General features: G+C 34.7%; 2 protein-coding genes across 24 annotated transcripts in view; one reads left to right on the top strand and one right to left on the bottom strand.

Moving 5' to 3' along the window:
* The window catches only part of ANGPTL1 (angiopoietin like 1), an 80,974-nt gene that overhangs the window by 12,643 nt on the left and 45,249 nt on the right, over positions 1-23,082 (top strand). For 10 of the 17 annotated variants that reach the window (XM_055582788.1, XM_055582780.1, XM_055582774.1 and 7 more), the window contains one exon: positions 11,847-11,925. The exons of the other annotated variants lie outside the window; for them this stretch is intronic. The gene's annotated coding sequence lies outside the window, so the exon portion shown is untranslated. The remainder of the gene's footprint in view (positions 1-11,846; positions 11,926-23,082) is intronic. 17 annotated transcript variants of the gene reach the window in all.
* The window catches only part of RALGPS2 (Ral GEF with PH domain and SH3 binding motif 2), a 166,426-nt gene continuing 145,250 nt past the window's right edge, over positions 1,907-23,082 (bottom strand). For 5 of the 7 annotated variants that reach the window (XM_055582763.1, XM_055582767.1, XM_055582764.1 and 2 more), the window contains 7 exons: positions 21,384-21,461; positions 19,730-19,835; positions 19,102-19,194; positions 12,645-12,750; positions 9,909-10,000; positions 6,515-7,137; positions 1,907-2,870 (listed from right to left, as the gene is read on the bottom strand). In XM_055582763.1, coding sequence (XP_055438738.1) covers positions 7,108-7,137; positions 9,909-10,000; positions 12,645-12,750; positions 19,102-19,194; positions 19,730-19,835; positions 21,384-21,461 — 505 coding nt within the window. In that variant the 3' untranslated portion in view covers positions 1,907-2,870; positions 6,515-7,107. Of the gene's footprint in view, positions 2,871-6,514; positions 7,138-9,908; positions 10,001-12,644; positions 12,751-19,101; positions 19,195-19,729; positions 19,836-21,383; positions 21,462-22,365; positions 22,442-23,082 lie in introns of those variants that run through there. The other 2 variants (XM_055582766.1, XM_055582768.1) reach the window with 2 other exon arrangements.

The raw sequence follows: 23,082 nt of genomic DNA, 5'->3' as shown, positions 1-23,082 counted from the left end.
TTTACTTTGAAATTCTCTACTAACTGAGGTTGAACATCTTTTCATAGATTAGCCACATAGGCCTCCTTCTATAAACTGTTTATTCATACCCTTTAGCACATTTCTCTACTGAATACATTTTCTTATTAATTTGCAAAAAAAATCCAATCCATGTATATTCTTGATATGAATCCTTTGTTTTATAAACTCCAAATATTTTCTCACAATCTATTACCTTATTTGCAGCTAATATGACAATGGAATCATACTGGACAAACTATTAGAATTAGATAAGGGATTTCAATAAGGTTGCTGGATGTTAAGTGTCAACATAAAAATAGCATTCCTACAGACAGATAACTCATAGCAGAAACAAAAACTAGTTTACCTAGGAATAAACTAATAAAAGAGGTATGAAACTAGGAGGGAGAAAACTATGAAACTTTATTGAGGGACATTAAAAACCCTAAATAAAACAGAGAGACAGTTCATATTCATAGATGAGATGAGTAAGCTTTTCAAACTGTTAATTCTCAGATTAATCTACAAATTCAAAGCAAGTCCAATAAAAATATTAACAGTGTTTTCACTGAACCTGACACACTGTAGAATGCATAGGGAGGATGAAAAAGTCACAAAGAGCCAAGGCAGATTTGAAGAACAATGCAATTACCTCATCAGACATCAAGACTTACACAGCTATCCAGGGATGAAGGCAATGTGGTACTGGCTCAGGGAGCAGCCACTAACGAAACGAGGAGGGAACCCGGAAGCTCAGCATGCACACACGGAGAACGAGGTGCTGTGTGAGGCAAGGACAGGCTCACCCCAGAAGAGAACAGTCACTCTCTTTTGGTTCTAGCACAGTGTCAGTGAAAAATTTCAAAAGCCATCAAAAAAGTGAGAAAATAGTTGAAAACTGGGTTATGGTTTGCCCAAACACTGGGCATTCAGTCCCGTCTGGAGGTTTCCCAAGCTTCTTAGAAGCAAACTCATGGAATTCTAAGAAAGGGCAGAGCAAAACACCCCAGCTGATAACTTACAGGAGACTCAACACATGTATTTTGGTACTTCTTCTAATTTAAGGCTCCCTAGGTTGGATGGCGGATTCTGTTCTCAGAAATGGTGAGAAGTGAAAGTGTCATGGTTTGGAATTTATGAAATATAATATTAGCAAAGAGGGCCTCTATGGAGACTGCTCATATAACATACTTGGAGTGGGGAGAGAGATATGTCGGAAATATTATACCCTTGACCTCTTTTCCCCAATGCACCATCTGTCAGCATGCTGCACATCCTTGCTCTGGGATAGAGAAGAGCAACTGAAGTTTACCCAGACAGAAGCTTCCTTGTACCAATAAAATCCTAGTCAACTATTCTAGAAAGACTGGGAAAAAAGAAATCAACTTAAATCATTTCTTTAAAAGTTAATGATAAAAATGTAACCATGGAAACAAATTATCCCCACACAACCTATATTTTTAAGTAATTTATTCCAATAGAAATATTTCAGAAAACTGTACTTAAATTCAAGTTAGCTTATGCAAACACACTTAAGATCTCACACTCACATTTGCATATTAAACAGAAATCAAAAGTGAGAGAGGAACCAAGCTGCACGTCACTCCAGGAGGTCATAGTGCAAACGAGTACTTCATCTTTAGTACCTCAAGTTAACCGGGATGAAGGAGAGTAAAAATGGCCTGTGTTTTCCTGTATATTATCATTATTGTATATTCATCCCCACAGATGCCTTTATCTCCTTTAGATTACACTGTGAATGAGCTCCCCACCCCCTCCCCACACATTCATACTTCAGTCAGCTGTAAAACAATGGATCTGTCGATAATCAAGGTATAGAAACTCTTGAGTCTGGTGACTTTAATCAGCTACTCTGTCAGATTTAGTAAGTCAATAATTATTGGACTATCTTCTGTGAATAGTTTTAATAGGTGATATCTTAATGGGAAAATTGATATTTGTTACCTGGTATCTAAAGCATAGCTAATTATGAAACTTTCTACTTGTCTATTAAAAAAAAAAAAAAAAAAAGCTCAATCCCAAAGCATTCCTTTCATTATGTATTCCTTTAATCCCATCACCACTTTGCAGTCCAAATGACTAGAATCAAACTTTAAATCCTACTAATAACCTTCAAGGACCAGTTAATCCCTTCATTTGGCTTTAAAGACTAAATTTACTTGCCTCCTCTAGAACATACCAGCCCTTTACAAAATGTGAAGAGAGCATTTTGACTCAGTTGAACAACAGTATCTCCAGATCTTGCAGTAATCTCAGAGAAGCAAAATGCTTCCACACTTTGTTTTCACTGAGAAAGCTAGCTTAGTCTCTCAGCTTCTCTTTAATTTATACCTTGTCGTTGTTTTCACTCTCCTGACAGTATCTTCAAGTTAACACTAGCCAGTAGGTGATAAAGCAGTCGCTTTATTGTTCTGAGTCCTGTTTAACTGTAAGAATGTACTGAACTAAATTTCACTTCTGGGCAAAGGAACTCTCATTTCAGGATTTTAGGAGCTTTTATAGAACCCAAACAAATCTTTCTGGCTGTACTGTATTCTTTTAAGGATTTTCTGAAAGGACTGATAATTGAATCTATGCTCAAAACAACAATTTCAACAACACAAAATAAAAATAAACTCAGCTGGATGGATGTTCTTCAAAGTTGCTCTTAGGCGTGTTCATCTAAAGGCTGATTTGGAGGGTTTATTTTTAATCTTCTCCCCTGGAAGGAGAGGAGCAGGGAAGGAGCTTGTCTGAAAAGACTCAAAGCCAAGGAGGAATGCGACAATAACCCAGAGCGATCCGCACGCATTTTCTTAGACTTGCTGTGAGCAAGAGTAAGCTGGTGGAGAGAGGAATAGCACACACTCCTGAAATAAAAGGAGTAAGAGGACAAATGATTATTGTTACACTCGATGCCCTAAAGTTGGTCTTCAAATTGATAAGGCACTGAGCAAATTTTCCCCGCACTACAACTGAGATACCAGTGTAATGAAATAGCTTTCAGAAAGCCTAAAAGTTTGCTCACACAGATCTCTTTTGTTAGAATCCTCTAAATACGGGGGAAAAAAAATAAAACAAGCCACCTTAGACACAAGCCATTTTTAAGGAAGCAAAACCAAAAAAGGTTAACTTCACACAGAAAATTATCATCATCAATGTGTTAAATAACAATGTTTGTTACAAGAAAACAGAATACTACTCTGGCTGTAAAATTATAAATTTACTATGCCTGAAAGAAGTAATATAAAAGAAGAGAGACAGAAAATAAAAGCAAAGCCTCAAAGGCCACACTTGCTTTGTATCACCTATTCATGCTCCAGCAGTACTACTGGTCCACCAGGACGCAGTCCAATTCATTTTCCTTTTCAAAAAGGGATCCAATTATTCCAAACGCCTTTGAGGCAGATGACTTTTGAAAAAACTGATATTATCCTCTGTTAACAATACTGGTACCTCTTGTTTGCAAAAAAAAGATAATATGGTGGTTTAAAAGAACATTGAAAAGGAGCGTGTCTCAGAAAATAGGAAGGAAATCAAGAGTGGATATTTAATGGGTTAAATCTACTATTATTGATTTTTAAACTAATACCAAGTCCTGTAGTTTTGTTTTTAGCAGTAAAGTCATCTATAACTACAGATTTAACCTAAAAAAAAAAAAAAGACTTCTGCTCAAATCATTTGGCCAAGTGAATTCTAGTAATCCTAAGAGAGCAATAGGCCAGGCTGCTCTTGGCGGGCCCTGGTTTCAACTAACATACAAGGTGTATACACTCGAGACTGTAAACTCTTTTCCCTTCTGTAACAGTGCACATTGGGCTCCTTTATAAACCTTCTAGAAGAGGAATAAAGCCACTTACAGAAACTCTGCAGCTACAAACACCCTAAGTTCCTGACATACAGAAAGATACAATACCAAAACAGTCCATACAGAAGGTAGCACAACAGTCATATGGCATTTTCCGCACAGGAAAACATTTATCATTGAAGCATATGCCTGGGGAGGAAAAAAAATACTCAGACTCAAATTGTTTGGATCCCTTTTCGTAATGTTTACACAAATAATATTTACACAGTGAAGAAAATGTAATAGGAAGGTGTGTTTGATTGGTTCTTTTAATTTTTACAGTTTGGAGGTTATGGTAAAAATAATGTCTCTGAAAAAAATAAGCAGAACTCACACACAGAGGGGGCATGAGACCAAAATCAGAGCTCCTCAAGGTCATCATACAGTTATTTTTATAGTTGCATTTTAAAAACCGTTAGAGGTTACTTTTGCATGAAAAATAAGTTTCCATGTTCAAACAGTTAAATGAGATGTGCCTCAAATTGTATTTTGGTTGGTATTATACTGCTGCACCAGGCTGGATAATATACCAATCATTATGCTTATCAAAAACTAGCTTAAATTTAAATTATAATGGAATTTCCAATGAGTTTTTCTTGACTCAGAGAGAAAAAAATGGGCTTAACATTGGTGAAAATTTCAAGCTTGTGAGGCGCTAGTTTACAAATTTATTTATTAAGGGTAGGCCTAGTAAGAGGAGAAAAATTTCATCTTCTCACTAACACGATGCCTAAATATTTAATATTGTAGTATTTATTTTTGCCTGCATTATTATTAGGTCTCATTTGGTGAATTATAAGATCAAAAATTCACCCACACTATTTTAATTCACTTCTCCCACTGGAATTCTCTTTGCTTCAAATGCTAAAGTAGCCTTAAAAAGCAATGAGCAAGATTTTGAATGGACAAATCTGAAGACAAGAAAACAATGGTGACTTCCGCTGCACAGTTCAGAGTTTCCGTCAGTCAGAGGCCACAAATCTATGTGTGGTCTAGTCACCAAATCTGAACACTGTTCTCACTCTGCACAAGCAGCCTTGTGTTTAGCGCTGAAAATATCAAACACGTCTTCCACTTGAGCTCTCTCTCTTTGGCAAAACTGTGCTGTTAGGCTCTGACTCCCAGCTGCCCATCTTCAGCGATACGGTTAGCTACCGCTTCATCTACTTTAGCTTATATGACAGACAGACAAGGTAATACAAAATCCACAGGGTTCTCATCCACAGTGTGTTTTAAAAGCACATACACTGTTAAAAACACTTATTTCTGAAGAGAAATAAACAAGTTAAGAAAATTAAAACAAAAGTCAGATGTGCAAGGTCTCAGAGTAATACTGCTATGCTGGTTATGCAGAGGGGGTCTTCTCCATGCCCAGAGTGGGCTGTGCTGGGAGGTCTCAGCCATGTTCTTGCCCTCTCCAGCTCATGTCATTTCCCACAAAACCAGAAATAATGGTATTTCTAACTGTACTATGTGAGAAAAATATTTGAACTCTTAATATACTTTTCAAACAGAAAACAAAATTGAAAAATTTAGCAATCTGAGAAAGCTCTTCTACTTTCCAAATGGATATACTTTTAGTTAATTATTCTAACAAGCAATATTTTCTATGTAAATTTCATGGATTCAAGGATGAAATACTTATGATTAAAAAGGAAAAGGATAAAATTCCCCTAGAATACAATCTGAAAGTTTTTATGTGAGGCCCAAAGTAATAGAAATCTATTAGAAGTTATCAGTCAAAAAGCACTTCTTACTCTGGGCCATAGGTGAAATTCATGCTGCCTCATGAGTTTATAACATCCAACACACAGCCTCTGTTCAAGTGCCTTTTTTTTTTGGTTAAAACTCTAAGGCATTTCACCTTCAAACTTTTTTTCCTCCTTGTTTTAAACTCAACATTTATTTTGGAAGTTAAATGCATTATTGCATAACAGAGCTCTCACAAAACTCTCTTGATCAACTATTAACAAAATATGGTTTCATGGTAAGGACCTATTAGTAAATTTTGAGAAAAATGTTTGTGATAAAGGAAAGTTAAGTAGGAAGGAAAGTTTTGATACTCAAAATTTCCAGCCTCTCTTTCACCTTTTTCCCTTTGAAAATTATTCTGTATCCCTTATAATAAAATACATACATGCATACAAACACATGTAGATTCTCTTTTAAACAAATGTGATCCTGAATCTCATATTGAACAAAAATAATGAAAATAATAAAAAAATAACTGGCATTGTGCACATTTAACACTGTAAAAGAAAATATCCTAATAAAATATTGATACATCACCCTTGATGACAAAAATCACCTGTGAGTGAAAGAAGGGATAATCCACTTAAACTTGAAAACTGTAGTTACTGTAAAATCTTCTTAGAAAAGTTTAGGTTGGGATTACAGTTCTCTACTAAGCAGATCTGTGGTCCAACAATGAATTCATATAGAAGGCCAAACTTTAAACCCAGTTAAAAACAACCATGTTTTCTGGAGCCCACTTGAAAAAAGTGTCTGGCATGTGAACACTCAGCCTTTATACCTCCAGCAGGAAATAATGTACCCCATACAGTACTAAATTTCAGAAGTTTAGTGTTTAAAAAAAAAAATCTCCCCTATCCAAAACAAAACAACCCCCCACCCCACCCCAGTCCCAAATAAACCCCAACAACTCACATTATTAACATTTCTAATTCCTACACTCTTGCTGTGAGAAAGCGCGTTGAGGCCGCTGACTCATGGAGGCTTAAGCAAACCATTTGGCGAGGTGGCTGGTAGAACCTTACTAAGCTGAAACATCTTCACACTTCAGTTCAAAACCAGCTCCTGATGTCACCCATAAGAAATATGTTTTTCCTTTTAAAGTGTATCTAAAAAAAGGCGATTCCCCCCTCCAAAATTAGTACAAAGTTAAAAGAAATGCAAATTAGCTACGATCTATTCCAAGCACAGCACCGCCAGGAGATTCACACGCACTGTTTGGTGTTTCGTGGTGGTTTTCCTTTCATTCTATTAAGGCAGTGGTTTCCACAGGTCAGTTCAGAGATAAGAAGCATGGTCCATGGCAGTTTGTTTTACAGCTCTGATGTGTTCCCTGGGAATATCTCACTTCGTTCCCTGAAATTAGTGCTTTTTTGGTTCAGGACTCCAGAGGCTGAGACGGAGCCTCTGGGCTCTGCCTGGCACAGGATTGGTTTGTAGCTGGCACTCTTTCATCAGGTCCTCGCTCTCACTTAGGGTAACAGTTCACCTTGTTCTTTATCACGTTTTTACTCAAAAGTCATCAAGTTTGTAGGAACCTAAAAAATATAAGCATTACAAACTGATAGTATTTGAAAGGTGTTCTTCAAAGTGCTATTTCTTATCTTCCCTTGTCATTTTAACTAAGCCCAAAGGAATTTGATAGAAGGTACTGTAATTGTTCATGAATAATGGATAAAATATACTAGAACATTTTTAGAGAAAAACCACTGAGATAAGTTAATACCCTTTCCAGTAAATTGAAATCTGGATGGCAAAATGGGCAGAGACAATACCTTTCTTGTCTAACACAGGGGAGCTCAGTAGACATTTGCTGAGTGAATAAATGAATGAGTGAGGAAAGAGTAAGTATGGCCTTAGTAGGTGTAAGATTCCAGACACACCTGTCATCATTTATTTTCTCATTATACATATTACAATGAATTCCTACATGCAAATTTTAAAATCAGCATAATTTTATAACAGACATTACTAAGAATTTCTTTGTGAAATCATCAATGAAATGAGTATAAAAGAATAAAACTCATCACTAGATAAATTCTAATCTGACACTTTGTGACTCTGAAAAATCTATAGGCTATATAACAGTTGGCTGCTAATAGACTGGATCAAATTTAATTCGATTTCAAATCTAAAATTCAACAATAATTCTTAGAAATATAAATATATTTTGTTTTTAAAAATTAGTTGATGGGTCATCTAGTTAAGGACTAAAGAGGGTTTTGCCATGTTAAAAAAAGTGCTCTTAACTTTTACTAACAGTTACCAAAGCTGTGCTGGTAGAGATATTCATGCATCAGTAGTCATTGCTGTGTCCTTTAAAAGAGTTTAACAGTTCTCCCTCTCTTTTCTTAGTTGTGGCATGCAGACGCTTAGCTGAGGCATATGGGATCTGGTTCCCTGACTAGGGTTTGAACCGGGTCCCCTGCACTGGGAGCATGGAGTCTTAACCACTGGCCCACCAGGGAAGTTAAAAAGAGGTTAACAGTTCTTTAACAACCTTTTCCTGAAAACCTAGGACACTAAAAAAAAAGATTAATCTCTTACACATGTCAGCTTCTGAATGAAAAATCATTTGATGATGTAATCATAAGTGAATTATAAATAAAATACAGTATGAACGGACGAGTACTTAAAGTATAAATTCTCGGGTCTGGTTATAAGAAATCCATATTTAAATACGGTAAAATTTTCATTTCCTCCTAAGTTGCCTGATGATGGTTTAAGATGTATTTGAGTTACAGTCTTCTACTAAAAGTTTTCAAATTTCATGGCTTCAATTTATAAATTTGCTACTTCTCTCATTCTTCTAAGTATAGCAACAAACAAACTGAAAAAACAGAACAAAACCATTTATACACATCTGGTTATCTTTTTCAGCAGGAAGATCCACTAATACAATAAAAGAAACTGAATCTCTATGCTGGGATGCATACACTCTCTAGATTAATCTTGAAATCTTCAGATTAAAAAAAATGATACAATACTTTAAGGCCACATTTAAAGAAAATGTATGCATGCAACTGAATCCTCAAGAACTTGGTTTAGGCAAAAGAAGGTCTGTTTCCTTCATCCTGTCCCAGACACTAATTTGACAAGGGCAAGGATGTAATTTTTGCTTTATTATTTTTAAAACAAAAATTATAAGAGAACAAAGCCCATTCCAACAATATTTAAGAGAATGCATCTACAGAATGAAGACAGACTTTGTGTCTTAGGCCCACCATTTTTTAATTTTGTTTGTTTGTTTTACTTTTTTTATTTGTTTGACCTTGTTGAGGTCATTTATTAGCATTTTTAAGCCTTACTTTCTTCCTATACCAAAAAAGCAGTTATAACTTAGGTCCTGATAGCACATGGTAAAAAACACATTTATAAACTTTATAAACTTCTATAATGTATTATATAATTCAAAATTAGCTACTGATAATATTTACCATATACTTCTGTATTTCAGTACCTACAGGCAATAAACTTTTCAACTAAAAACTGGCCAAAAAGAGTGTAGAAACTTTTAACTCCAGTTATATTTATGTCTGCCCTACCAATTCATCGTTCAGCTTTTAATCAGCAGCAGGATTTGGGGAACACACCACTATGGATTCATCCTCTTTGCAGCCGAGTTCCCATCATAGACCTCTGTGAGTTAGGCCATCTTTGTTTCAGTGAAATAAAAACAAGGAAAAAGTCCAAATCGTTTTGGGTTTCACTGCGAGCATAGGAACCCACATAAAATTGTCAACAGAACAAATAGAGATGCATCAGAATAATTTTTGGCAAGGTACCATCAAATTTTTAACCTCTGAAGCTACGTTTCCTTGCCTCTCATTCCCATTCTTCTGACACAGGCTACACCTCCCTATTTTGAACACCTTAAAGCTTGTTTCACCTTCAGGGTCTTTGCACTTCCCTTCCTTTCACCAGAACTCTGCTCTCCCTTATCTTCACGTGGCCCTTCCTTCCTGTCATTCACGTCACTGTCATCTCCTTAGGGACACCTCTGCTGTTCGCTCTTAATTTATTTAAAGTTGACTTTACTCCCATCCCTCCATATCACCTAATTCTATTTTGCTGCCTTCATAGAGTTTTTACTTTTTGAAATGCTGTTATTTGTTCACTTGTTTATTGCCCATCTCCCTCACTAAAATGTGGACCTCACGTCTTGCTGACTGTGGTCAACAAAAAAAGAACATAAACAATACAGTTTTTCTACTTCATTCCAAAAATCAGTCCACATACTTTTCTTACCAGCTCTTTTAAATACGTTCCCAGTTTATGGACTCTTCTGAGGATGAAGAGAAATGCTCACCTGTTGTTTGTTGCTTTGGCAGGCTGCACTCAAATGCTTGAACCACAGCATTGCATTCATCCTACTGCCTGCTTGAAACTTGTACGAATTTCCTAAAATTATTAAAAACAAGGGGAAAACAACAAAAATTGGTGAGAGTTCTCAGTCTCAGTTTATTTTTCTATCACCTGATTTTCCAATACAGAGTTCCATATGCTACATTCACAAGCTATAATTTATTCAGAAAGTCACTGCTTTGCTATTCATCAATTGGAAGAGAAGTATTTTGTTTTCTTACATGATCTTTAAGTGTACCTAAATAAAACAATTGTTTGGCTTCTCTAAATTTGTAAGCATGGATGAGAGTACAGAATATCAGTTCTCAGCACTATTTAGATGACCTAAATACTAGTAGATGCTAAGACTAAATTTTTATAGGCCAAAATGTTCTAACGTGTTTAACACTTAAACATTAGCTATTTAATGTGATTAAGGATTAATCAGCTAACATCAATATAACCTATGCTTTTAGTTTTTACTTACATTTGTCAAAATTATTAGAGAAGTTCCTAGGTCTAATAAGGGTTTATGTGAAAAATCTGAGAAAGCACCTTTTTCTCTTTTAGAAAATTAGAAATTCATTTGTTTCATTTGTGACATATATATTTAGACCTTGAAAGTGAAAGTGTTAGTCATTCAGTCTCATATGACTCTGTGACCCCAAGGACCGTAGCCCGCCAGGCTCTTCTGTCCATGGAATTCTCCAGGTAAGAATACTGGAGTGGGTTGCTATTCCCTTTCTCCAGGGGATCTTCTTGATCCAGGGATCAAATCTGGGTCTCCTGCATTGGTAGGCAGATTCTTTACCATCTGAGTTACTAGGAAAGACCATTTAGACCTTATGTTGACTAATAAACTGATACACGATAGGAGTATTTTTATACATTTATATGTATTAAGGTAATAAACTGAGAAAAGAAGGGATTCATGTAGTATAGGCTGCCCTAAGTTAAGCTTAGTTCTCCTTCTCACTGACCTGAGTTGTTCTTATTTCCCAGTTCTTACTGATTTCTACTCTTTCCTTTATAACTGCATCCAATGATTCAAGAGCCTTATCTGATCTATATGTAGGCTTTATTCAGCTTTTCTTTGAGATTTTAACAAAGACTTACTCATATTCAGAAGCAAAAGTTCTCTTCACCATATGTTTAATTATTCAAATAACATTTTTTGCTTGTTGAACCCAGATCAAACATCAGATCAACCTAAATAGCAGGCATATCTGACAAGCTGGCCACAGTGGCCATTTATCTACTCTTCTTCCTGAAAAAGGCTGTCAGTATAGATTTCATAAAAACCTTGTACTCAGAAGTAGTTCTATCAAGTACACTAAGGAATCAACGATTCCCTTGGAGAAGGAAATAGCTACCCACTCCACTATTCTTGCAGGAGAATTTCATGGACAGAGGAGCCTGGCAGGCTGTAGTCTACGGGGTTGTTGCAGAGAGTCGGACATGACTGAGTGACTAATACACACAAGGAATCAAAGGAAAACAAAGAATTTGTTAACTAAATCCTATGAAAATTATCTCCTTTTAAAATGTACTTTTATAAATAATGAATGTCTTTGGGATTGGCAGGGTGGAGGCTGAATTCAGAATGTTGAGTAGAAACACCTTACTCTGTAAATCAGTCTATTTCACCTCAAAATGTGACATCTTGCTGTTATTTTTTCTGCATGTTTTCTTAAATTTTTACTCTAAATACCACAATATCCTAAAAGCAGAATATCTGCTGATATACATTCTAAAGAAACAGAAGTCAAGAATATAACTTTATAGTCAATAAAAGGTAATACAGTATCATTTTAGTAGTGAGTTGCTGAAGTGGAAGGTTCTGGGCAGATGCTAAACGATTTCCTTTCTGGCTTCCTCTGTGGTGCTCATCAATGGCTGGCAGATGTTATAAAGCAAGAGCTACAATCATGTGAGGATCTGTTCTGATGATCACTGAGGTCCCCACGACACACACAAGCAGGGTAAGGAGACACACGACCTGATTCTACACGGCCCACCCTCCAGCCTCTCTCATCCATTCTAAAAACTCCTGTGGTTAACAGCCAATAATGTTACTCATAAATGTCTCTACATATTATACAGTTAAGTTGCTTCAGTCATGTCCAACTCTGTGCGACCCCACAGACGGCAGCCCACCAGGCTCCTCCGTCCCTGGGATTCTCCAGGCAAGAATACTGGAGTAGGTTGCCATTTCCTTCTCCACTACATATTATAACCAAAGCATTATAATTAAAATTACACTTATATGGAAAGTGGTTTGAGTCAAATAACCAATTAATTTAATTAATGGAACACAAACCATTTAAAGGAAAACTTTTGCCACATTCAGAACTTAACAATAACAATTTATTCAAGATATAAATGAAGGGGTATTGCATATTGTAAATCTGAGATTTTAAAGTAACAGTGTTTTATAGATTCTCAAATTCCCTCTTTCTTTTCTTGATTATTAGCTCTTCAAGCTTATTCCCATGTAGCAAAGGGAATAAGCTTATTAAAGAAGCAATTAATAGATACTGATATCTAAAAATATTGGCATAATTAGTATACATCACATGACAGAAATATTTCCTAAGAGGTGAAACAATATAAGCAATGCCCCCAGTTGAGTATTCCAGTTAAACTAAAATTTGGGTTATCTAAAGTTGTATAGTAACCCCTAGTTATTTCAATGATTCACCTTTCTCAGAGTCAGTAAGCAAGAAGAGATCCGGATGTTCTGGGTCATCAGCCATCATCACCATCCATCCTACTACAGACACGTTCTTATTTGATGTTGATTTAAACTGAGAGACAAAAAAAATAATAAAAACACAAAATTTATGGCTTATCCTAAGTAAAAACTTATTGTTAAAAAGTGTATTTTCAGTTTCTCCTAGGGAGAGACAAGATTTCCTGCTGGTTAGCTCTGCTCCAGCCTCTTACTACTAAATTCCATGTAGGCATGCCCTCTTCAGATCATCTACTTTCCAGATCTTTCCCAGCTTCAACTCTTTATCAAAAGTTTAACTGTCAGGCTTCCCTGGTGGCTCAGTGGTAAAGAATCCACCTGTCGAGGCAGGAGACACAGGTTCGATCCCTGATTCAGGAAGATTCCACATGCCGTGGAGCAACTAAGCCCGTGTGCTACAACTATTGAGCCTGTATTCTGGAGCCCGGGAGCCACAACTCAAATATTATCAACTCAGTTGATATAAAATAAAAGCATTTGTTACAATATAATGCATATTTGTGGTAGACTTGGAATGGAATTTATTTTTTTGTTTGTTTGGTAGATACTGTTATTGAATTAGGAAATTCCCTCCCAAGGAATTCAACAGGACCTACCAAACAAACAAAAGAAACAAACGACACTCCCCCTCCTCCCCCCACCAACTAAAAAAAAAAAAACAAACAAAACCTGAACAAAGTATACAGGAAAGGAAAACACAAAATAAAATAAAACCCAAACTAAAATTCTGCAATATACGCTCAAGGGTAAAATGCATAAAACATTTCAAAGTCAGTTTCAAGACAAGGATGCCTACCATTGCTACTTTCATCCAATACTGAACTGGAAGACCTAGTCAGCATAATAAGATAACAAAAAAAGAAATAAAAGGTATAAGGATGAGGAAGAAATAAAACTGCCATCACTTGCAGATAGTATTATCCATTCAGTTCAGAAAATCCACCAAACCAATAAGAAAAATGAGCAAGGATGCTTGGAAAAGATCACTATAAAAGTCATCTGCAATTTTATACACTAGAACTATAAAAGTCACTTCTAAGAAAGGTACCTAGGAATATGTGTAACAAAAGACATACAAGAAAGTATAACAGTCAAAAGACATTCAAGAAGACCTAAATCAACAGAAAAATACCATGAGATGAAGAAAAAGGTTCAGTGTTGCAAAGATGTCAATTCACCCTTAATTGATCTACAGATTTAGTGTCATTTCAATAAAAAATTCAGTAGGGTTTTATGTGGAACTTGAGAAGCTGATTCTGAAATTTGTGTGTAAGACAAGGGATCAGAAGCAGCCAAGATGCTCCTGAAGAATTAGGCAGGACTTGCCTTGCTACACAACAAGACTTACAAATCTATAGTAACTGAGTCTGTGAGTTACTAGGACAAGGAGAGACTGACAGGGCAATGGAAGTCTAGAAAGCGATCTGTGAATACTGATGCAAACTCAAATGACAAACATGGGCTCTGCAGACCAGCCAAGTAAGAACGGACTGTTCAACACGTGGTGTCAGGAAAATAACCTCTCCAGGCAGATAAATAAAAGTGAATGCCTATTTCATAACACATCTCACATATACCCTCCTCTGACTTCAAGTGGGTCAATGATTTTAAAGCAAACTGTAAAACTTTACTAGTAGAAAATACAGAACATTTTGATGAACTCACGTTAGAGAAGGATTTAAAAAATATGACTCAGGAAGTATTAAGCATAAAAGATAAATTTTACTACTTTAAAACTAAGAACCATTCACTAAAAGATCACAAAGAGAGTGAAAAAAAAAACTGAATAAATTGGAAGAAGATATTAGTAATACTGTTCTTGCCTGGAGAATCCCAGGGACGGGGGAGCCTGGTGGGCTGCTGTCTATGGGGTCGCACAGAGTTGGACACTGAAGCGACTTAGCAGCAGCAACAGCAATTGCTAATAAGTATCCAGAATATATAAGGAAATTTTTACCAATTAGTAAGAAAACAAATTATTCAATAAGCAAAATAATTTATCCAGGCATTTTATAGAAGAAACACAAATAGCTAGTAAACATGAAAAAAATTATTTCAAACATTAATAATCCGGGGTATATATATTAAAATCACAAAGTATGGACTTCCCTGGTGATCCAGTGGTTAAGATTCTGCATTTGCAATGCAGAGGTCATGGGTCTGATCTTGGTTGTGGAACTAAGATCCTTATCATGGCTAATAAGAAAGAAGATGCTATCTGGGAAGACTTGGATGATTCTGACAATGCTCTGTCTTCTTATGCTGGGTGGAGTTATATACATGTCTATTTTATTTATTATTCTTTAAAATATACACATATACAATATATCTTCTTCTGCATGTATATATTTCACAATTTTAAAGAAATGGGAAAAAGAAGGAACATATCACATTATTTTTAACAACATGGTTACAGCAAAAATGAAAGCTAAAGGAATTAGGAACTAGCTTTAATATGATGAAGAGGGTTTCCCTGGTGGCTCAGCAGTAAAGAATCCGCCTGCCAATGCAGGAGACATGGTTCAATCCTTGGGTCAGGAAGATCCCTTGAAGAAGGAATAGACAGAGGAGCCTGGAGGGCTACAGTCTATGGGGTTGCCAAACAGTTGGACACGATTTAGCAACAACAATGCTACGAAGAATCAAATTGGCAATACATAGCTATCTGACAGTTTTATAGTTTATATCAAAGCATACAGCATGATTTTCTAATATCTTTTCTTAGACCCAAAAACCTCTGCATAAATTGCTTTTTTCCAGTAATAATAATAAAAACTCAAGCAATATAAGCCCATTCACAGAGTGCAAATGCCCTCGACCACCAGCTGAACCTCATTCTGCTCCCAGAATTTACCATCCTTTGGGGTGTAGTCCTCTGGACCTTTCTGTCTGCATTACACCAAAGACTTTCTTGTTGTTGTTGGTTTTCATATACAAATGGGGGTATACTTATACTCTGACTTGTGGTTTTTACCCATCATATTTCCTTAATAATAAGTATTTTCAGTGTTTGCAGACTGCTGATACTATAAATATAACAGGAATATTCTTCTATAGATATCTTTGTGCACTAGCTTAATGATTTTCATAGAACAGATTTTCAGATAAAGAATCACTGGTTATTATTAAGTTAAATGCTGAGTAGGACTGTCCACCACAAAAAGTACCAATTTAAATTTCTGCCAACTTTGGGTCATAGTCTGTTTCCCTACATCATGGCCAATGCTACATTATCAATCTTTAAAATTTCTGCCTAATGGTCAAAAAAAAAGCATCTTCTTTAATCTGCCTTTTTGATAACTAGTGAGGTTCATCACCTTTTCATGTACATTAACCATTTATATTCACTTTCTATTTATCTCCCTATTTCATCTTTCCACTGTTGTTTTATTCTTACTGAGTTGTGGAAGGTCTTTATATATGTTACAGACTTCTTTTTCAGGTATAGACTTTGTTTTTAACTTATCTAACAGTATTTATTCACTCATTACGATGCAGAGAGGTTCAAAGATATCTGCAAACTTTTAAAAGTTATAATGAATATACTTTCATTATAAATAGTTTTACAGTGAATGCTTTCATTTTAAAACATTAAGAAGTCATACTCCTCTCTTGTCTATTTCCAAGTCTGCTCTTTTCCTCATATGCAAAAAAAAAAAAAAAAAAAATTCATACTTTACAAAGCAATAAGACAGGTGTAGGTTTCCATATTTCTTCCTCCTGCATTTATTTACATATAGGAACACATATATTTTTATTAGTGACTTTTTTCCTCCTCCAGCTTTTAATTTTGAAAAAGTTCAAGCTACAGAAAAGTTCAAACTACAAAGAATGCTACAAGGATTATCCATATATCTACATTTTGCATTTGCTTGATCTCTTTGAACATTTAAATGTAAGCATCAGACATAATATTGAACCCTAAATATTTCAACATGTATCTTCTAAGAATATACTGATATTACTATATAATCACAATGGTTCACATTTAAGAAATTTAATGGACATAATCATATAAAGTCCATTATTATAATTTCTTTGATTGTCCTAATTATGAACTTTACAGCTTAAAAGAATTACCTCCAAGATTAGACCAAGGTACATACACTGCATTTAGTTATCAAGACTCTTAAAGTTTCTCTTAATTTAGAACATTCCTTCTAACCCTCTTTCTACTCCAGCTGTCAAATTTTGGTCTTAAGAATCCAAGCCAGTGGTCTTACACAATGTTCCATGATGTGGATTTGATTGCGTCCTCATGATTAAATTTTTGACAAGAACACCACACAGGTGATGCTCTGTTTATATATTTTAATCCCACACCTACTGCTTATATATAGCCAATATTTTCTTTCAATTTGCATTTTAACTTTTGTTTGAAAATGATTAAAAACATTTTTCTCCACTGCTTTTAGTTCTGTGCCCTTTTTCTATCCTAAAATTGGATAAATATAAACATGGATTTGTCTCCATACTGCTTTGTTATTATAATTCTTTTTTTTAATCTTAACAGTTTAAACTAGAAAAGATGAGGAACACAGTCCATTTCCTTGGCACTCAATCTGGCTCCCTCACAGCCCACTAGGCTCTAATATCTAAACATTTCATATGCATTATTTATCACTTCATACAATTATAAACCCAAACTAGCTGTGTAAGTACCTATACCAAACACAAAAAGATACTTAACATATGTATTAGATGACAAACTCAGTTATTTTATCAATTCTCTAGTTTGGCTTCTAATTACAGTTAGGAAAAAATAAAAAACATTTATACATTTTACTTCCTTGTAATAGTCAACTAAGTGAAATCTAGCCAAGTCTCTCCAAGTGGCTAAGTGAACAGTTAACTATATCTGAAGATGATAATTCAGCTATAGTAACCTCATTTTCCCCCCTCCTTTGAGTATAGAATACTAACCAGAGGCAATTACTTTGCAAAACATTCTAGTGAAACTAAACTGTAGCTTTGTCAGGTATGTGGGCATTCTAGTCTATTTGACTAGAATATAAAAAAACAGCCCTTCACCTTAATGTGGGGACTAGATCTAGACATTTATAATACTGAACAAAAAGGCTGGTGCCTTTTAGGCACAATCCAGATACAATTAAAAAATGATGCAATGTATCATTTAAGGAAACCTAAGTGGCAAACTCTAAAGAAAAGCCAGGCAATGATTAACATAAATTCAGGAGAGTAATAGGGTATGGGTACAGCTGATAAAGAAAGGCAGGTGATGCTATCTTATTACAGCATTTCCCACATTTATGTAAACCAAAACTGTATTTTTCTCTATTCCTGGTTTGATTAAAGGGCTAAAACTGTGAGAATAAAGAAAAGCTTCTCTGTATAATGATAATATTTGAAGTTGAACTTATAACTGGCCTCATCCAACCAAACTTCAAACTAGGGATTTTCTCACTAAAAGGAAAAAACAAAACAACAATAAACCACCAAATCCTAGTAAATTTAGTCAAAGTATTTGGTGAAGTAATACCTGATATTAAAATACATGCAATATGTATGTGTTATTGTTTTTGAGAGACAGCCATTGTTGGAAAAAAATAAAAACATAAAGTGATAATTGCCAAAAAGAAAAAAAAGGGGGGCATTTCTGAATTACACAGTATCACTAGATAATTTATAAATAGTAAAAGAACTTAATTTTTTTTCTCAGTGGCTTACTTACCTTTCCTCAATATGGTAAACCACTTAATTCCCCCCACCCTCAAAATACACAATTTAGAAATAAATTCCTCTCCAAGAGATAATGCAAAACAGAAAATTATTTTCCTTTCAAATGGTGTATCACTGGCATACAAAGACAGACAGCATGCAAAAGAAGATTTATAGCAAGATTCTACATTTATAGCAAGATTCTACAAGAAAAGAGTTTTTCGAGGCATCTTTCAAGCACAAGAAGGTGACCATAGTAACCTTAGTAACTATTATTCCTCTTCACTGTTGGAAAAATCACTCAATCAGAGACTGAGGTGGAAGGAACTGCAGATGCTGGTCCTAATTTTTCATACTTTACAAATCAGGAAATGACATTCCAAGGCAACAGTTTTCAACCATTTTTCTGAACAAAAAACCCCAGGTTTGGGAGGGCTTGGACACGAAGATAAGATAATGGCAGGGTGCAGTTTTAACATTTGCAAAGAAAAAACAGTATTCAAAAAAGGAACTTTAGAATATGGAAGTTATTCCAAGACCTTTCTTAGGATCATATTACTAAACAAAAATAACTCCATTACAATACTCATACAAAGAAAGTCTAAGAACTTCTGGGTTAGAAAGTGGGAAAAAAACCCCAAACCCTCGCATCCAATTAGGACTACTTTCCTTACCACCATATAGAGGCTGTGAAACTATGTTAACGACTTGGAACAGGAATACTTACATGTTTTCTTTCTGTAGCCTTCAGAGATTTGGCAGCATAGTAGAAAAGCTGCGTCCCACACAAAGCTGCCCAATATTTTGTCCAAGATGCTACCTGGAGAGGACAGACATATGAATATACAACTCAAATGCTACCTGCTTCTCAGTCACTGTTCCTCATTGCCGAAGAGACACTCCACTTCACTCCCACCACCTTAGCTTTGAGTTTGATCACTTCTGAAATCTTTATTTCAAATATTCTTACCACGTCTACTTGATACATTCTACTTAGGACTGACAAAACAAAATTGGCTGAATTCTGTTTTTTAGAGTTTTCTCTATTTTCTATTCCTTCTAAAAATACTCCTTAACAGGATATACTTTCAAGATTCTCCAAGAACTATATTAGGGAGCAAAGAGAAGTACAGGAGCATCTTGATTTAAATACCTGAAGTGTATAATTTAACCAAAATCTATTAATATGTGGCAGGTATAATAACACTTTAAATAACATTGTGAGGCAAAAATATATTTTAAATTATTTCAAGGGTATTAGATATCTGGTTTTATTTCAATTGTCTTCATTTTTTTAAGGGTCTTATTCATTTGCTTATTTTTAGACATGTTTTAAAATATAAAATAATTCTTACTGTAGGCTTCTTGCCTTCTTTTAACAAAGTTTTTCTCCTGAGAACACCTTGAATAGTAACAGCCCCTGGATATAAATGTACTGCCAAATCCTCTGATTCTGCAGAACTATAAAAGTGAAAAGAAAAGAACATATAAGCACTTGAGTAATTATCAAGTAGGTATTTAAATAAAATTTAATTATTTTCAATTTTAAGACTGCTCCTTTATTCAGAATGAGAAGATACTGACAATTATAAAGGTTTACTGATCTGAAATTTACAAGCTGTCACAAAATGAATCAGGCAGTTATTAAAGTCAGCAGATGGTTAAAAAACGCATTTTACTGCATATCTGAACAAGCATAATTCAGAAAGAATAGAGTGATTCACTTTAGTAAAGAGTAAATTAGGGATTCAAGACTTTTCTTCTCAACATGTCATACTGCAGCACTGCTGAAACCTTTTTTTCCCCAGAAGAAACTCAAGTTCTGGTAGGAAAGGTGAGGACTCTATATGTTAAAAGTCTTTTTAAGCAATAAAACGCAAAATAAAAATATCAGAAACTCAAAAAAGGAAAAAAAGCAAAAGAAAATACATGCTCAATTCCAAAATAGGTGAGAGAAGTAAAAAAGGCAATTAACAACATATTAAAAAATCAAACTTACTGCAATAAAATTTAATGACATTTTAATGTCATCAGTGCATCTAAGTGATTAAAGCCTAACAACTCTGCAAGAAAGGATTAACTAAAACTCAAGATTGCTTCCATCACAGAATAATCAAACATTTAAATATCTTTTCCCAACTCATTTAAGGTCCTATAGTTAAGAACAGAACAATTTTTATGAGTCAATTAAAACATATACACTGATGAAAAAAATATCTGTCATTCTCCAGTGATTTGATGTGAGCTGCAGAATTTCTACAACAGTGATGAAAACTGAAGTTTGCCAGTTTATCTCTTTTTGATTGTTAAGGTGTTCTCAATGACTTAAAAACCTAGAAACCACCAGAAATTTCATGCTGGAGCTATTTATATCCAAGGAGATTAGACACTATTAAACTGACATAAAATTAACTTTAAAATGTTTGCTATTGCATTGTCTTATGAGAATTGGTTGATTATTCACTACCATTAACCTCCAGTCCCCAATCAATCTACCATCTTTATTTTCTTCAGCAGCTAATGTAGTGCAGAAGGAGATCAGGATTAACTAGATAACCAAATGAACATGAGTTAAATACACAAATATTATTTCATAAAACAGACTTGTTTAAATTCAGACCTGCAGTTAATCTGAAAAATCCTTAAAAAAGACAAACTGTAGTAAATTCTTTGATTGCAGCCTTTGAAAAACAAGTGGGTTTTTGTACTGCTCCTCTAATAATCAGCAATGTTAGAAAGACCTGTGCAGTTAAAAAGCTACTGATTTGGATTATTTAAAGAATGTGACATAAAGATGCAAATTTTAGCAATTAGCTCTGTGGATCAGAAAGAAGACTTCAAATTTATCTCTAGATTAAATCTTGGAAAGAAAGTTTTCATGGGCATTTAATTTAGCTTTGAAACCAATTAGCTGAGAAAGAACAGAAGTAATGTGAGACCACACCTATGAAAGCCAGTCACCACCACCAGAGGGGAGTTCTGTGACCCCTGAATGCAGGGGGATTGTACCTGCTGGCCTTCAGGTGGCTTCGATAGCCATTTCGTGCCACTCTTGTCACCGGGCCGAGAGAATGGTATAATCTGTTCCTGTTGGATTCCATTATAAATTGCATATATTACTTTTATTTACATAATCATCAATCAATAACCTAGAACAGTATAATAATTTTTGTGTAATACAGCTTTCATAATAATTTCTTCATGTAATACAGCTTTCTAAATCCTACAAAAGGATAGTATATGATTGCTCCTTTTTTTTTTTTTAAAGCATGAAGCACAGATTTTAAATTATTATTTTCTTCTACCATCGACTATAAATACTTGAGGTTGCTTCTTAGTTTAAACCATGTATTTATATACACATTCATTTTCACAAATTTACTAAAATAAAGAAGTATTTATATCCAAACAAAGCCTGAAATCCTTTTATTTATATTCCAGTTCTTAGATTCCACTTTATATATGGTACCTGGATTTATAGAATAATAATTTTTTATTATATGTCCCTATGAAGATACCTAAAAGCAATGTGATCTAAAAACTTAAAATTAATGGGATCTAAACACCTTATTTTCTTTTCTTTTATATATTAAATCTAAAAAAAAAAACGACTAAAATAGATAAACTGAACAAAAATAGAGGCTTTATTTTATTTTCACATCAACTACAAAAAATACATGAGAAAGCCAGTAAATGATTAAAAAAAAATGGTATGAGTTAATTTTCATCCAAAATAGCATGTGATACTTAAAAAAGGAAATAAACACATACACACAGAAACACTGATATTTCTTTGCCTAGAAAAAGCCAAAAGCAGCACTGTTGATAAATGATATTTAAAACAAAAAGTTTTATTTTAGCAATTTAAGTGGCAAAATATTTGATGTCTATTTTCAAAGTTCATTATCCACAAGTACAACAGTATTTTAAATCCCAATTCTTTATTCACTTTTTAATATTTCATGTTTGAATCTTGCTGGGCAGCACTGATTTGATTTCAAAGTGTTCAAAAGAGCCACTGATTTAAACTTGGCAAAAGCACAGTAGATATTTTTGGCTGCAAATGTCTGCAAAGCAAAACATTGTCAAAAGAAAAATACTATTTTGGGATGTGAAGGTTAACACTTAAATACCATCTTCCTTAAGTAACCTGGTGGAATAAGAACAGATTATTTAACACAACACCATTCTGGTTACTTGATTACTTCTCATGCCACATGATAAACAATTTTGTTCATCAATATTTTTTATTTAAATACAATACACTATAATCAACTTCTGATGATACCATGTTCTTACTAGAGGGAGAGAACTAACAAAACAATTTGTACAGACAGAATGCCAGAGGCAACTCTTGCGATCTTCCTGTTTCAGGCAAACGCAAATAAAGAGACTGAAATAAAAACTTGGAAGAGAAATAATATATAAAAACAAATTGTTAAAAATTTCCCAAAACAAAGAGAATAAAACTTAAGAACAATGATAATTAGAAGTGCTCAAAAGTATTTTGAAATATTGGATATGCAAGTAAAGTCTTAATCACCATGGTGAGAATCTTCACGAAGCTTCAAGAACAAATGTGTGTCGTCACTCAGTCATGTCCGACTCTTTGTGACCCCACGGACTGTAGCCTACGAGGCTCCTCCGTCCATGGGATTTTCCAGGCAAGAGTACTGGAGTGGGTTGCCATTTCCTTCTCCAGGGACCT

The sequence above is a fragment of the Bubalus kerabau genome, chromosome 5 (genome assembly GCF_029407905.1).
Source record: "Bubalus kerabau isolate K-KA32 ecotype Philippines breed swamp buffalo chromosome 5, PCC_UOA_SB_1v2, whole genome shotgun sequence".
Lineage (NCBI taxonomy): Eukaryota > Metazoa > Chordata > Mammalia > Artiodactyla > Bovidae > Bubalus > Bubalus kerabau.
This window is presented reverse-complemented; position numbering and strand designations above follow the sequence as displayed.